This window comes from Heterocephalus glaber, unplaced genomic scaffold (assembly GCF_053883595.1).
Source record: "Heterocephalus glaber isolate CG9 unplaced genomic scaffold, H.glaber_assembly_v1.0 deba00001531, whole genome shotgun sequence".
NCBI classification, from domain to species: domain Eukaryota; kingdom Metazoa; phylum Chordata; class Mammalia; order Rodentia; family Bathyergidae; genus Heterocephalus; species Heterocephalus glaber.
Genome location: NW_028258329.1, coordinates 5,912,113 through 5,927,760, shown reverse-complemented (window position 1 = coordinate 5,927,760; position 15,648 = coordinate 5,912,113). Strand labels below are relative to the sequence as shown.

At 42.8% G+C, this 15,648-nt stretch overlaps 1 protein-coding gene across 5 annotated transcripts in view; it reads left to right on the top strand.

The window, feature by feature from the left end:
• The window catches only part of Lrrk1 (leucine rich repeat kinase 1), a 151,379-nt gene that overhangs the window by 60,510 nt on the left and 75,221 nt on the right, over positions 1–15,648 (top strand). For 4 of the 5 annotated variants that reach the window (XR_015441803.1, XR_015441802.1, XM_021264742.2 and 1 more), the window contains 3 exons: positions 1,234–1,405; positions 4,519–4,698; positions 5,259–5,407. Coding sequence is in view for 3 of the 5 variants with exons in the window: in XM_021264742.2 (XP_021120401.1) it covers positions 1,234–1,405; positions 4,519–4,698; positions 5,259–5,407 (501 nt within the window). In the remaining 2 variants the exon portion in view is untranslated. Of the gene's footprint in view, positions 1–1,233; positions 1,406–4,518; positions 4,699–5,258; positions 5,408–5,429; positions 9,191–15,648 lie in introns of those variants that run through there. The other variant, XM_021264744.2, reaches the window with a different exon arrangement.

The following is a 15,648-nucleotide window of genomic DNA, read 5'->3' as shown; positions in this document are numbered from 1 at the left end:
CTCACAGTGGTTTGACTTAGGAAATGTGATAAAAATACAGTGAATGGGCCGGGGATTTAGCTCAGCGGTTCCGGCACCTCCCTTGTAAGTGCAAGGTCCCGAGTTCGATCCCCGGTACCAAAAAAAGAAAAACAAATACAGTGAATGCTAATGTTTTACAAACTTTATTAGAGTAAAAGACACATTGCCACTAATCCCCCTCAAAGTACTCCCTTTGCTTCCCACACACTCACCCCATCATTCTCTTGCCATTTTGTGGAGCCGTTCTGGAAGTGCCCTTTAGTTGTGCAGTTGTGGCTGCCTCGATGTCCTGAATCGACTCAAAATCTCCACCTTTCCTGGCCATTTTGACTTTGGGGAAGAGCCAGGAGTCACTTGGTGCCAGATCTGGAGAATAAGGTGGATGAGCACACACCATAATATTTTATTTGACAGACATTCCCATAAGTGTTTGATCAATGAAGGTTGTAGATCAGTAAATACAGTGAATGTTTAAATTAAAATATATATTACAATAAAAGACACATTTCTGTTAATCCCCCTCATAATACACAAAATACTCTTATCTCTTTGAACACACTTATCCTATCATTGTTGGCAGTGTGTCTTTTAAGGTAATAAGTTTTTTTAAAAAAATAAATTTAAACATTCACCATATTACTTGATCACCCCTCATAATGATTTTGGGACTTGGTGAAAACCACATGCTATGAGTAAAAATCACACTTGGGTTTTGAGGTTTGCTCCTTTCCCAGTCTATGCTATGCTGTCCAATCCTCTCTCATGGTGCTGGCCAGGGACACCAAGCCACAGCTCAGAGGGAGCTACAGTCACCAGGGGAAACAGCTGATACTCCAGGGTGTTGAGTTGCTAAGCTAGGGTACGTTATGTTAGGGGACCCAATGCATTTTTGACTTATAGAATTTTCAATTTATGATGGGTTCATTTGGAATGTAACTCACTATAGACCGAGGAGAATCTATGTACATTAAAGATTGTTTTTTCAACACATAATCAACTTTGCAAATGAGCTAGTTTACCTTTTGTACGAGGTCTCTGAAATCACGTGAATTTCCATTCCCGTGCTGCCCCTTGGGACAGCCACAGCTGAGCATGGCAGGTGTTGCCAACCTGGGCTGGGAAGGTCCAGTCTTGCCCTGGCCATTAAAGTCACTTCGCTTGGTGGTTCTAGACAGAGCCTGTCTCACGGAAGCCCTGTTGTGTTTTGACCAGGGTCAGCTCCTGAGCATCTCAGCGGCCCATGGGGATCTAGAGACGGTCCGGTATCTACTCACCGAGAAACGGGTGGAGCTGTCCACGGAGCCCACTGATGACAATGCAGCCGTCGTGGCTGCACATTTTGGGCACACGGAAGTTGTGCAGGAGCTGCTTGAGTCCTTGTCAGGTAAATCACAGTGCACTCGCTCCTTACCTCCCCCCTGGGCCCTCTTCTTAGGCTACAACCAAAATTCTTGTTTCTTCATGATTTCAGCAATGAGATCAGGAAATCTGGGGCATCCAACTGGCACCCCAAACAAAGGTGTCTGCAGATGTCCTGTACTTTCCCCCATTGACCCATGAGGGAAGCACTCATGATCATACTTGCAAAGAATATAGGCCTGTGCAGCTTGGTTTTTGATTGACTGCTTTTAGGACAGTTTTAGGATTTAAAAAAATTGATAGGAATGTAGTGTTCCCATATACCCCTCCACACACAGTTTCCCCTGTTATTTCCATTTTGCATTAGTATGGTGCATTTGTTTTCATTGATAAGCCGATATTGATATATTATTACCGAACTCCTCAGTGTACAGTAGGACTTATTCTCAACATCACATATTCTGTGAATTTTGACAAATGTAAAACAACATGTATCCACCATTACTGTGTCACACAGAATAGTTTCACTGCCCTGTGTCGTTCATCCCTTCCTCCCCTAGCTCTTAGCAGCCACTGATCTTTTACTGACTCCATAGTTTTGCCTCTTCTAGAATGTCCTAGGGTTGGAATCCCACTGAATCTAGCCTGATTGATGTCTTTTACCTAACGACAGACATTTAAAGTTCTTCCATGTGTTTTCATGACTCAGTAGCTCATTCTTTTTATGGCTGGGTGATATTTCAGTGTATGGATGAGCTGGGCTGTGTTCCATCTGTAGTTCTGCCTCTGGTCGTCTCAAGGTGTCCTGGTTCCTGTAATCTCCCACAGTGGCCTGAGCTCAGCAATAACAGACAAGTCCAGGCAGGCAGTGCTACAACTATGAGTCTGGGCAGAACCAAGAAACAGTCTTTGGGAGTTGGAAGTTTGCTGGGGATCAGGGATGGCTTTGTGCACCTAGAATGGCCTCACTCTTGGTTTAATACTCATAGTTACCATCCTCTTATTTTTCATCATTTTAAACAAAGGGCCCTGTTTCTTTTTTCATTTTTCATTGAGCCCCAGTCATCATGTGGCATTTCTTTTGCCAGTGCCCACCTGTGTGTTTTGAGACAGATCTATTCTCAGTTACTTCCAAGATGGGGCCCTCTCATACGCTGGAGGGGGAATGAGGTTGTAGGTAGAAATCAGGACAATCTTAGGGCCCACAGAAGGGGACAAGATGAGGCAAGACATAAAAGGGCAGAGAGGAGCCTGGGCAGCCTTCAGGAGCCAAAGGCTGACCCTTTTTTAGAGACCCCCAAGATCAGATTAGCTCTGTTCTAGCCCCAAAGAGTCTACACCAGCAATGTAATCATGCTGAGGTTGGAGTCTTTACACAGAGGTCTGGCAGCACACATACTGGACTGAGTCTGCAGAGAGAGGCTGACATCTGACAGAGGCTTTGTAGGGTGAATAGGAGTTTACTTAGCTCACAAACTAGAGGAGGGTTTGGGTTGCCTACTTTCACAGGCAGAAAGCTAGGCTGGGACTCAGCATGGTTTTCATCTGCTCCCAGGGCATCCTGTCTTTCGTCTCTGGGCGGTTGTTGAGAACTGAAGGATTCCAGGACATTGTGGTGGGCCCCACAGGAAGTGCACAGACGGGCAGAACAGTGTGTGCTGCTGGGAACTCCCATGCTGCGGGGGAAGAAAGACAGCTTGGGCAGGAACAAAGTAAGCCAGAAGACAAACAGGAGGCAGCCAGAGGAGGAAGTAAGGCTTGAGGAGAACAGCGATGAGAAGTTGATAGGAGAGGTTCTTTGAACTCTGTCGGGCTGTAATTGCTAGTCTGCAGAGCTGTTGGCAGGGGAAGAGGAGTGGACACCAAACTGGGGCTTCCTCTGAGTGTCAGGTTTAGGCCTCAAAGAATCCGTGCTTTGGCTTCAGACAAAACAGGATTTAAGTCTTGACTTTGCCATTTACCAACTGTAGGGCCTTCAGCAAGTTTCCGGCCTCTCTGAGCCATGGTTTCCTCTGATTTCTTAAAGCCGTGGTTCTGAACTATAACAACCTATCTCGAGATTGACACATCTGCATCTCAAGGAAAGGCCGCAGCGTGAGGACTCTTTCTCTTGCCTTGATAACCATGCAGGGAACGGATTAGGGATCACGTGTGCTGTTAGTATAGCTTGAGTCATTCATTCTGGGTGGTGGTGGAGGGTAACTGGAGGGCCGACACCCGCTGCAGCCCAGGTTCTGTGCCCGATGCTTATTCCGTGAACTGCAATCGCTTTCATCCGTATCTGTTTCCTGGTCGGTGTCCACCACAGAGCGGGAGGGCACCCTCACCCAGCTGAGACCACTTTGGTCCCTCAGAACTTTGCACTCTGGGAAGTTTCAGATGAGGCCATTTTTCCATGGCAACACGAGCACAAAGATCCGGGGCTATTTTGAACTTGAAGACAGGGTAACACTTCAGTCCATGCGGTCCCTGTGCATTTGATGTGCTAAGTGTTGTTTTGTCCTGGAATTAAGGAGGCGAGGCGGTTCTTTCAGGAAGTAATCCTAACCCTTTCAGGCTGCAGAGCTAGATGTATCTCTTTTGTTAAAGCTTTTAAAAATATATATAAAGTAATATATATTATATGTGATATCTATAACAGATAATTGAGAAGTGCCAGTCATAGTGCCCTGATAACGTGAAGACATAATATGACTTGGGATCTATTGACCCAGGCGCGCCACATACATTGTTATGTAACCCTCGCATTACACTTGAGAGGATGGTGATATTCTACCCACTTCCTGACAGATAAACTGAGGTAGAGCGAGGTTACGGAATGTGTCCAGAATTACACAGCTATGATAGTTACACCCTGGGCTGTCTGTCTCCAAAGCCCCGCGGGAGTCCAGTCCTGATTTCCACGCGTACCTTTTTTTATTCAGTTAGGATCACAGTGTGAGTAGCACTGTGGATCTTGCTTGTCTGCTCTCCGCACTCTGACAGGCAGGTGGGTTCGTGGTGCTGCGGGTTGGGTCAAGTCCGCTCCCCAGAACTCGGCCAGCTGGGACGGAGCAGCTCTGTTTTCCTTCTGAGGTGGAAGCAGATGGCGCGGGTGCGGGCAGTTCGCTCGCCTCACTTCCGCAGTCGCCTCCGCAGGTCCCTCCAGCCCGCAGCGCCTGCTGAACTGGATGCTGGCCTTGGCTTGCCAGCGAGGGCACCTGGGCGTCGTGAAGCTCCTGGTCCTGACGCACGGGGCCGACCCGCAGAGCTACGCGGTGCGGAGGAACGAGTTCCCGGTCATCGTGCGCCTGCCGCTCTACGCCGCCATCAAGGCAGGTGCGTGCGCGCGTCCCTCTTCCCGCAGCGGCTGTGACGCCCCCGCCGCCCTGGCACCGAGGGGAAGTTTTGCAGCCGCCTCTTCTGTTTCTTCTTGGAAACCTGTGCAGCCTCCTCCTTCCCCCCTCCCTGCCCTGCAGGGGATTTCGGTGACAGGGACCAACTTTGCGAATGGGCCCCTATGAGCGCTCAGGGAGCAGAGTCCCACAGAAGTCCTCTGGCTGCCGGGAACTCGGCGCCCCGGGGAAGGAAAGGAGAAAGTCACAGGGTGCAGAGGGGGCTCTGCCACTTTGGGCAGCAGGGACCCGTTTCTCGTCTGCATGTCCTTAAGTTGCTTGCTTTTTTATTTATTTATTTACTTCGTCCAGTGCTGGCGATCGAACCCATGGCCTTTGCACTGAGGTACATCCCCAGCCCGTTTTTTATGTTGAGACAGAATCTTACTAAGTCGCCCAAGTTGGACTTGATATTTTTCTGCCTCAGCCTCCCAGGATGCTGGGATTGTAAGCATGCACCCCCATAACCGGCTGTCCTTAGCTTTCTGTATTTCATCCCATTAGGGAATGAAGACATTGCCATATTCCTGCTTCGGCACGGGGCGTTTTTCTGCTCCTACATCCTCCTGGACAGTCCTGACCCCAGCCGGCATCTGCTCAGGAAGTATTTCATTGAAGCCAGCGTCCTGCCCGGCAGCCGTGCGGGGAAAACCGTAAGTGCTCGCTGCCTGTGGGGTGGGGCCTGAAACCCCAGTGTCCGCTACTATTTGCTCACATTTTCCAAAACTGGTTGAATAGGCCGTAATTTTTACCAATATCTTTTTTTAACATTTCCTTTATTACATTTTTAAGTTAACAAAAGTTATCATGCACTTGCTGCTGGGGGAAATGTAATAAAAATTACCAGTCTGCCTCCCTTGATGTACATAATTTACCAGTCTTCGCGCTTTTGTATATGTAAAGCTGTATAAGCATTTATAAACCCATACAGGGATTAGTTTTAGTTTTCTATTTTAATAAAAAAAAAACAACTTGTATTATTTACGTTATATTCAACTTGACTTTTTAAAACAGCTTTCCCTTAGACTCCCTGTAGATTAGCTGATGTAACTCATTCTTTTAAATACATGCGTTTTATCAACAAAGCCATTGTCAGTTAGGTGACTCCCCCTTCTACAGGTGCACATTTGGATCATTTCTGTTGGGGGCCCCTTGTAATAGAGCCAGGCTGTATTTGCTGTGCAGATCCGAGTCCTAAGAGTACAGGCTTTGCGATTATGGACTGCCCCAAAACCTTGGAGTCGGACTTTCACTGGCGTACCCGGGAATCTCTGTCGCCATGTCTTGGTCAGCATTAGATACACTGGAGCCTTCTCATTTTCACCAGCCTGTTAAGTCAAAACAACATCTGTTGTTTCAATTTCCATGTTTTTATTACCGATGATCTTGAACATATTTTTCATATGTTCACAAACTATTTGCATTCCTCTTATGTAGCTGCCTGTTAATGTTTGTTGATTATTTTTTTAAGCAGCTGTTTATCTTTTCCTTGTCACTTTGGAAGGTCTTTTGAACATTAAGGATTGTAAGCCTTTGTTGATCCTATATGTTGCCAAGTGTTTTTCCCAATCCATTATTTTTCTTTTCTCTGTTAGATTTTGTGATAGAAAGGCCTAAGAATATAGACTCAAGGGGCCAGGGATTTAGCTCAGTGGTGCCGCTGCCTGCCTCGCGGGCACAAGGTCCTGAGTTCGATCCCCTGAACCCCCCACTCCCCAGAAAAGGAATATAGACTCAAATATGCTTATCTTCTCCTTTATGGAACCTAGGCTGTATAAGAAGGGCACCTTCACTCTAATTTTATATAATTACTCTCCTGGAGACACATTTCTACTCATTTACTTTTGTTTTGTTTTTTGCAGTACTGAGTATTGAACTCAGAACCTTGCACTTGCAAGGCAGGCTCAGTGCCACTGAGCTAAATCCCTTGCCCTCATTTACTTTTTATATTATGTCTTTTAGTTTTTCTGGTATTTACCGTGTGTGTTATATGAGGAAAGGGTGTCTAGCTCTCATCAGTTCTAGATGGATGGCCAGTTATTCCAGCACAATTTTAAAAATAAAACTTCCTTTCCTCTCTGAATTGAAATGTCGCCTTTAGCATTTTCACATGTATTTGTGTACATTTTGGATTTTCAAGCACTGGTACTCTAGTCTGTTCTTCTTTCAGGCAAATGCTACACTTTTTATTATGAGCACTTCATTTAAGTCTTATAATTTGTTAATACAAATTTTCTACTCATTTTTTCAGAGTTACCATTAGACATTTGTTCTATTTTGTACAGTTCCCATGGTCACTTGATGTAGCTTTGTTGTTCTTTAATGAGTTTTTATGGTCTTGTTCCTAAAGATCTTGGGCTTCCTTGTTTATTTGGGATTATCATTTTTGTCACCATTGGAATGGACTAGATATAATCTTTCCCATTGCTACTTCCAACCTGATGTTACTGTTGTGGAAATGAGTTCTTTCCTTATGTATGGTTTTTGATTTTTGTTTTTTTGAGGCAGGGTCTTCCTTTGTAGTTCAGGCTGGCCCTGAACTCACTGTGTAGCCCAGGCCTCGAACTGGAGATCCTCCTGCCTCAGCCTCTCTGGTGCTGGGATTATAGGCATGCACCATCACGCTTGTCTCTCATTATTTGTTTTAACAGTCCCCTTACATTATTAATTTTGCTAGTTTTTAATAAAGTTCCCCGAGACACTTAGTTATATGATAACATCATCTGCAAATTCAAAACTAGTTTTTCTCTTTCAGTATTTGTATAACTTACTATATTCATGCCTTCTTGTATATCATTGGAAATTTAAAAACTTGAGTAGTCATAATTACAGCAGATGCGTCCATCTGGTTCCTGATTTTAAAGGTCTTGGTGTCAGCAATTTATGAGCATTTGCTGTGGGTTTTTGCTAAGTAGATACTTATTAAATTTAGGTAGTTTCCATGTATTCATTTCACTAGAGTTTTCATTAGGAAAGTATCCTATTGGCTTTCTACTGATTCACATACCTGGTTTTGCCTCGCATACGTGGGTGATGGCTTTGTGACCCAGAGTCACCCATCTTCATTGAAGCAAATCATCACTTCGGTCCTATTGGTACCCTGTTCTGGGAGCTGACTGTTCTCCACATGTCCATATCCTCCTCTTTTCTTTGCATCCACCTGGAACAAGTTTTCTCAGACCTTTATTTTCAGCCTTTTTCTTTGTCTCATATAAAGAGCATTCAGTTTTTAATCCTAGCGGTGTGTCTTTTGAAAGAATCCATGTACTTCACATTTGTTGGAGAAGTGCCATATTGGTTTGTTCTTTCCATCCTTGTTTATATTTGTTGCTACTTCCTTTTACCCTTCTCTTACTCTTCTGAGTCTCCTTGTTGCTAACGAATACTGATATTCCACTTTCTGTACCTTGTTACCTTCCTGTGTCTTGGTTGGTTTTCTAAGCATTAAAACAGAATCATAATGCCCACCGTGGAGGGAACTGTGCACTTAACACAGGACCTGGTGTAGAGTAAATGCAATAAATATTGATATTATTGCTGTCAGCCTCACGTTGCCAAAGAAAATAATGATCATCTAACCCTTGCCTTTATGTAGTTCTTGGTGTTTTTCTCAGCCTTGTCTTATTGCATTTGATCTTCACAGCACATCAGTAAGCATTGCTAGGAATATAATGTGTTTTACACATGAAAATATGGAGGTACAAAGACATATATTCCTTGTGCAAAGACAGTAATACTAGATAGTGGGACACCCAGATAAGAAGAGCACCTAAGTCTCCTGAAAGCAGAGCTTTCCCTGTTTCTCAGTTTCTGATCCGTGGCTTCTAGTTTTCATGGAAACAAGCGATCCTTGCTTTTCTGCACCTTGCAATGCCCGGGAGTTTTAAAACCTCAACACTCAAGCCACCTCCTCTACTGACTAAATCTAAACCTCTGAGTGGGACATGGCATCAGGAGTTTTAAACATTGCCCAGGGGATTCCAGCATGTACCCAAGGTTTAGAGCCAGTGGCTTTAATTTTCTTGGCATGAAGTGAAAAGCAGAAATGGTCACCTCTCTGTCTGGGATCCTTCCTGTGGGGTAACTCCCACTACATGTGCCAGGGTTGGCCAAGGGTACCAAAGTGATGATTGCACTTTGCCAGTGAAAAGACAGTGTTGCTTTTCCTCTCCTTGGCTTTTCTGGGTCTACACAGGAAAGGAAATGAAATTTCACCACAGCATGAGTCATAAGGGCTCCTTGTGCTTCCCCAAAGCAGGTGTTATTTTTGTGATTCAAGTGAATTTCAAAGGGCAAGGGCTTGGAATGGGTGTGTCCAGCTGCCCTGTGATCTCTGTCTTGTAACAACACATTCCCTCTGCTGCTGGCCAAAGAAAGGAGAGATGGGGCAGCCCAGGAGAGCTCAGCATGCAGGAACAATGGCCCGGGAGCCAGAGGTAAGTCTCCTGCTTTGCCAGGTATGCCGTGGCACTGAACTAACATTTTTGGTTCCGAATATTTAATTCCTAATGATGGGCATTAGATGAGTGCTTTGCTGACAGTGTGGATGGGCTGCAGATGCCCGTGACATTTTGGCATTCACAGCAACGGCCTCATGAAGTAGCAGTCACACCAAGGCACAGGTGACCTATGCTGACCACAGTACCGGTGCAGCCAGTCTGTAAAGCCACACTGTGACACTTTAGGGTGACTGTCCTGTGTTGCCATCTTGTCTGTGTGTTTGTGCTCTGCTTTCCCAACTGCCTACTTTTTAATGCCATTGCTGCCTCAGTGGAAAACATGGCTGGTTCAGTTTCGGTGGCCCTCATGGATGTTCCTGGATCAGGCATTACCTGGTCCTCAGACTGCTAGAATCCCCGTCTGCTGGCAATCGGAGGGCTGCACAGAAGCCCACGTTGATTTTCCATGGGTAGCAGCTGGCCCCTTGCGTTTTGTTGGTGTTTGGATAAGGAAGGTTCCAGAACCACACCGCATGATCTGGGCTGGTAGGAAGCACTTTTAGAAGAGCAAAAGTAAAGCCAAGCCAGAGCTGGCACAGTCATTTCCCTGGCTGTGCAGTGGTCCTCTTAAAGCCACCAAACTCTTGCCTGAATGTCTAACAAGACATGTGTTCGTAATGAACATCCTGTCAATGTTTCTGTGTTGCCACAAAATATAACTTTTTGCTCTGACACCCAGAAAGGAGTAGGAAAACTCAGAAATGCCAAGAAAGACTTAGTCAGGACCTAGAATAACCATGACACTCACACCAATTCAGCTATTAGAGTGCCACGCAGGAGGACTCACTGGGCCTGCTTTAAATACTAGAAATAAACAAGAGCTGAAATTAATTTTGAAACAAGCCAATGGGGAAATTGTTAATTTCCTCTTTCAAATCTGGCAGCAAACCTAAAGATAGAGTGCACTTATATTTATTATTATTGTTATTACTTTGGGGATTCGCTCTGGCTTTTGTAGTTTACAAGTTCCGGATGGCCAGCATTCATCTCCCTACCTTGGTGCCCAAACGCAAGCACCCTGGCCACACATTTTCCTTCACCTGCAGATCCGAGTGTTTGCAGGATGCTCAGAAAGGGTAGAAAGCAGCAAGGAAGGCCTTTCTGTCCTGCTGGGCCTACGGCCTGTGCTGATCTCATCAGCTCAGTTAGGGCAGAGAGTTGCCAGTGTGCCTGATGGCCAGCAGCTGGGTGCCATTCCTGAGGGACACTTGGGGCCTCTGGGGACACTCTAGCCCCAGATAAGGGCTCATATTTGGTGCAGAGGTTTTATTCTAGACTTTGATGCTTTCCAGAGCATTTCCACAGGCAGTGCCACCATCTGGTGGTGCTGTTTCTTGTGGCAGGCTAGAAACCAGTTTTCCCCGACAAGTTGGACCAGCTAGGCTCCATGGGGAAGAGGCAGACAAGGGAACAGAATGAGTCCCCATGGCCTGGCCTTTTCACCACGTGTGAGGAGAAGAAAAAGCTCTCAGCTGCTCTCTGATAGTCACAAAAGCGAACTCAGGCCTGTGCCTGGCACGTGCCCATCAATTCTGCTTTTCTTGTTCCCTGGTAAGGAATTCAACTCATTGCAGTGGTCCTTCCTTATCTGAGGCTTCACATTCTATGGTTTTAGTTTTCCATAGGCAGCCTTGGTTCAAAAATATTAAATGGAAAATTCTAGAAAAAAATCATAAAGTTTAAAATTGCATCAGTTTTAAACTTCATACCATTCTGAGTATTGTGATGAAATCTTACAGTATTCTGTTCCATCTCACCCAGGATGTGAATCATGCCCTTGTCCAGTGTATCCATGCTGTATACACTACCTGCCTGATGGGCTCTTGAGGTTCTCATGCTTGTGGTCAAGTAGCCCTTATTTTACTAATTGTGGCACAAAAGCTTAAGAGTATTCATGCTTGCAATTCAGATATACAAAAAGCTATTTTGTGAGCATTCATATAACTTTTATTATAGTATTTTGTTTTAATTTTTTATTTTTTGTGCCTAATTTAAAAATTAAATTTATGTCATAGATATGTATGTATAGGAAAAAGCCAAGTATATACAGTAGAGAATTCAGTACTACCTGTGATTTCAGGGATCTATTGGGGGTCATAAAACATATCCCCTATGAATAAAGCCAGCAGCTGTGTCTACACGTATGTTATACAAGTGTGCATTTTCTCTGGTTTCTAAATCCTGAATATTTCAGATAGGAATTCATCTTGTCCTCCTAGGTTTTGAGTCACAATAGAAATCTGCAATTATATAAATCATTCCTATTCAGTTAAAAATGTAGAAAATGAATAATAAAATAAACATGAGAAATAGTGAAACTATCTGAATTTATATGACAAATTAGAAAAGAATAAGAAAATAAATGAGTAAAAGAATTCAATGTTGTTTGAACTGTTGGATATTAGCATAGAGATTTATATTAATGATGATGCAAATACATTCCAGACAGGGTAGAATTAAGTATTGGAAATTATCAGAATATCTATTCACCTTTGTCTATATATCTTTATCTATATATATTTAAAAGCACACTTATTTCAGTTATAAAAGGATGATTGTTTATAAATTTTAAATATATACTTCCAAATATAAAGATATATAATGAGATATAATGTGAATGTATTTAAATAGTGAAGCAGGGCTGGGGATTTAGCTCAGTGGTGCTGCCGCCTGCCCCGTAAGCGCAAGGACCCGAGTTCAATCCCTGGTACCAAAAAAGAAAAAAAAGTTCCGGGCAGGGTGATGTAAATAGTAAAGCAAATAGATATGTAGTGGCACATGCCTGTAATCCCAACTACTCAGGAGGCTGAGGCAGAAAGTTTATGAGTTTAAGGCTAGCCTGGGTGACTTAGTGAGACCACCCTCATCAAAATTAAAAAGTAAAAATATAAAAATACATCTGGGGATGTATCTTGGTGGTAGAGAACTTGCTTAGCATGTGTAAACCCCTGGGTTCAATTTTTAGTACTGCAAAAAAAAAAGTAAAGCAAAATGATTTTTACTAAAATATATTTTTAAAAAATATGTCTGAGAGAAAGGCAATAAGCCAGGTATGGTGACACACACCTATAATTCAGCTATGTGGAAGGCTAAGGTGGGAGGATAGCTTGAGCTCTTCCTTTTAAGATCAGCCCAGGTAACATAGTGAGATCCTAACTCAAAACAAAGAAAACATTTGAAAAAAAGTGACAAAGCCGTAAATCCAGATCATTGACACAGTATGTGTGAACTGATGGTTGGGATACATTCAGCCAGCGTTTGTGAACCACCCAGTAGATGCTTGGGACTGAACAGCAACCAGGCCAAGTCCACACCTTGGCCATCAGGGCGTTCACGGATTCCACTGGGTAAGAAATTGAGAGAAACAGTTGGTTAATTGACATATGAAAAGACACAGATAGCAAATCATGGCATAGAAACATATACAACCTTACTGGCAATTATAGAAATTCAAATTAACACAACTTAAAAGCATTGTCCCACACCTATTAAACTAGCAAAAATAAATAGAAATGCTGAATAAGACACTTGGAAGGGTTTCAGAGAAATGAGCACACCAGTATCATGCTCCTGGCACTGAAAACCGGTTCCATGTGTGCAAAAGTAATTGATATCATGTGACAAGAGCTATTTTTTTCTTCCAGTGAGCTACTCTGAATTTGGTATTTCCTTTCTGAACAATACCTCTAAGGACATAATTCAAAAGAAATAAATAATGATCACCACAAATGTGGTCCAAGGCTGTTATTTTTAAGTAGAAACTTGAGGGGCTAGGGATTTAGCTCAGTGGTTCTGGCACCTGCCTCACAAGTGCAAGGTCCCGAGTTCGATCCCCAGTACCAAAAAAAAAAAAAGAAGTAGAAACTTGAGGGAGAAGAGACCCCAAAATGTCCAATAGCAGGGAGAGACCATACTGTCCAGCAGGTGGGCCCCACCTAGCCAGGAGAAAAGCAGACCTGCCTCCTCAACACTCAACACAGCCTCCTGGACCCTGGGACACCTTCCAGATCTTAGCCCCATACAACATCCTCATGAAGGGCTTCCTGCACCACACCAGACTGCTACACACCTCCTTATACCTCTCAGAGCTCCCTGTCTGCTTCATTCATAGCAAAGTTCAGGGTTGTCTGTTAGGATTACATTCTTGGTTGATGTCATTTCCTCTACTTGACCAGAAGCTTGTTGGAAGCAGGGACCTTGGCCACCTTTTCTCACCCTGTGTTTGCCTCTCACTGCAGGGCCTGAAACAAGATTAATAGATGGATGGATAGGAGAGTGGATGGATGGATGGATGGATACATGGATACATGATTGGAAGGATGGTTACATGGTTGGATGGATGGATGTTTCCATAAATAGGTGAATGGAAGAATTGATGGTAGAGGGCCAGGGATTTAGCTCAGTGGTTTCGTCGCCTGCTGCACAAGCACAAGGACCCGAGTTCGATCCTCGGTACCAAAAAAAAAAAAAAAGAATTGATGGTAGAAATTTTTTATATGTAATAACCACCCTTCTGTTTACCTAGGACATCATACCTTTAATTGTTCCTCCTGGCTTGGACCGTCAGTGGTACATTCAGGACTGTCCCGTCTGGAGACTTCTACCACCTGATGGGACTGTCCCATGCCACCTGATGGGGAAGTCATGCATGTACCAGTGGTTCAAAGCTGTCTAGCAGCAAGACATAGGAATTATAGCCCCATTGTGAATGTGTTAAAAGTACTTTGGCATGTATTCTATTTTAATCCATATATAATCCTGTGAGGTAGAAGTCTTTATGTAAAAGTTGAGGAAACTGAGGATACTGTCAATAGTAAGCAGCTTAGTTAACTACAGATAATATTTTTATTGCTTGGTTTTGTTTTGTTTTGTTTTGTTTCTCTCAGGTAGCTATTGGCAAAATTCTTAAATTGGGACTACCGATGAGAGATTTCTTCTAAGTTTCCTATCTTAAAAGGAATAACTGAAATACTACAACAGAGAGGCAAGCAAAATGTTTGTTTTTGGGAGAAAACCCCTCTGTTGACCTACTTTAAAGAATTTTAGAGAAGAAAAAGTGGTAAACCTTACTAAAGACCTTTTGGCATTCCAACAGTCAAAGGAGGAGCATGAGGCTCCCTTTCCTTGCTGTTCTCTGTCACCACCATGTTCTGGTTTGTCGATGTGGAGTCCTGCGTGGGCTCAGAACTGAGTCATTTGTGTTTGGTCTGGTTGTGGTTTATTGAAAAAGATTTTATGGCAGTTTCTGCATCCATGTACATACATCACCCTTGCAAAATTACTAGTTTCAACTCATAAACAAAAGTGAGTCCAATATTAAGCAACCATTTATATAAGACAGGGACACTTGTTCTTTGAACGATTTGATTGAAAACAATTTATATTGAATTAGGAGACTTTTAGGGCAGTTCTTCAGTTATTTTCCTTGTTTCCCTCATGTATTATTTCTCTCTTATTGTATCATTTTGAGGACTTTTATTTTTTTAAGTAAATCTTACATTTCAACATTGTTATTTTGTTAGCTATGACTGAAGATAAAGCTCCCCTTATTTAAACACTGGTTTTCCTTTGGTTGTTTTTGTCATTTTTACTCACAGCTTATTAGAGTATGTTTTATTTTTAATTTAAACAACTGATTATCAATTTTACTATTTTTCAAAAACCTTTGATTTTATTTGTCAATTTCATTGGTTTTACTTCAGTTTGGTTTTTCTATTCTTAGTGCAATTATTTTCATTTTCCAACCTTCTTTTAGCTTTCTGTTCTAAGTGGAGCAGAGCTAGTTTATGATGTTTCATTTTTTCTTTTTAAACTGATTAGAGTTTTGGGTTCTCTTCTCCATTATTTGAGAGGTTTTCACTGTTACAAAAATTCTGTTCTGTTATATATTGGTTTTTCCTTGTCAATTCAAGTATTATTTAAAATTATCTGTTTCATTGTCCAAACAGTTGGGTACTTTTTAGTCTTCTTTTCATCACTGATTTATTTCTTCTTTAATTTGCTTTTTGCTAGCCAAAAGATACATAGGATAAGGGATACAATGTGTAGGAGTCTTGCCTTTTTATTTACTTTTCCTTCATTTCTCAGAATCTAATCGATTAATGAGTGACTTTCCTATCACTTGAAAATGGAATTCATTCTCTCATCCTGCCCTTTGGTGATCTCCCAGTGTGTGTGCTTTTATAATTCCTCTATTTGTTCTTTGTGTATTTTATCTCTCATAATCTGATAGAGCATTGCTCTTTTGTTTTTACTCATTTTCCTTTTACTTACTCAGACCTGTGTTGAAAAATGAAGATTTAGCATTGCTGTATTTTGGGGTCGTGGTTGTCTTCTATCACCTATTGTGCTGCCATGGTTTTCCCTCCTAGCACCTTTGAATTGTTCTGCCAGTT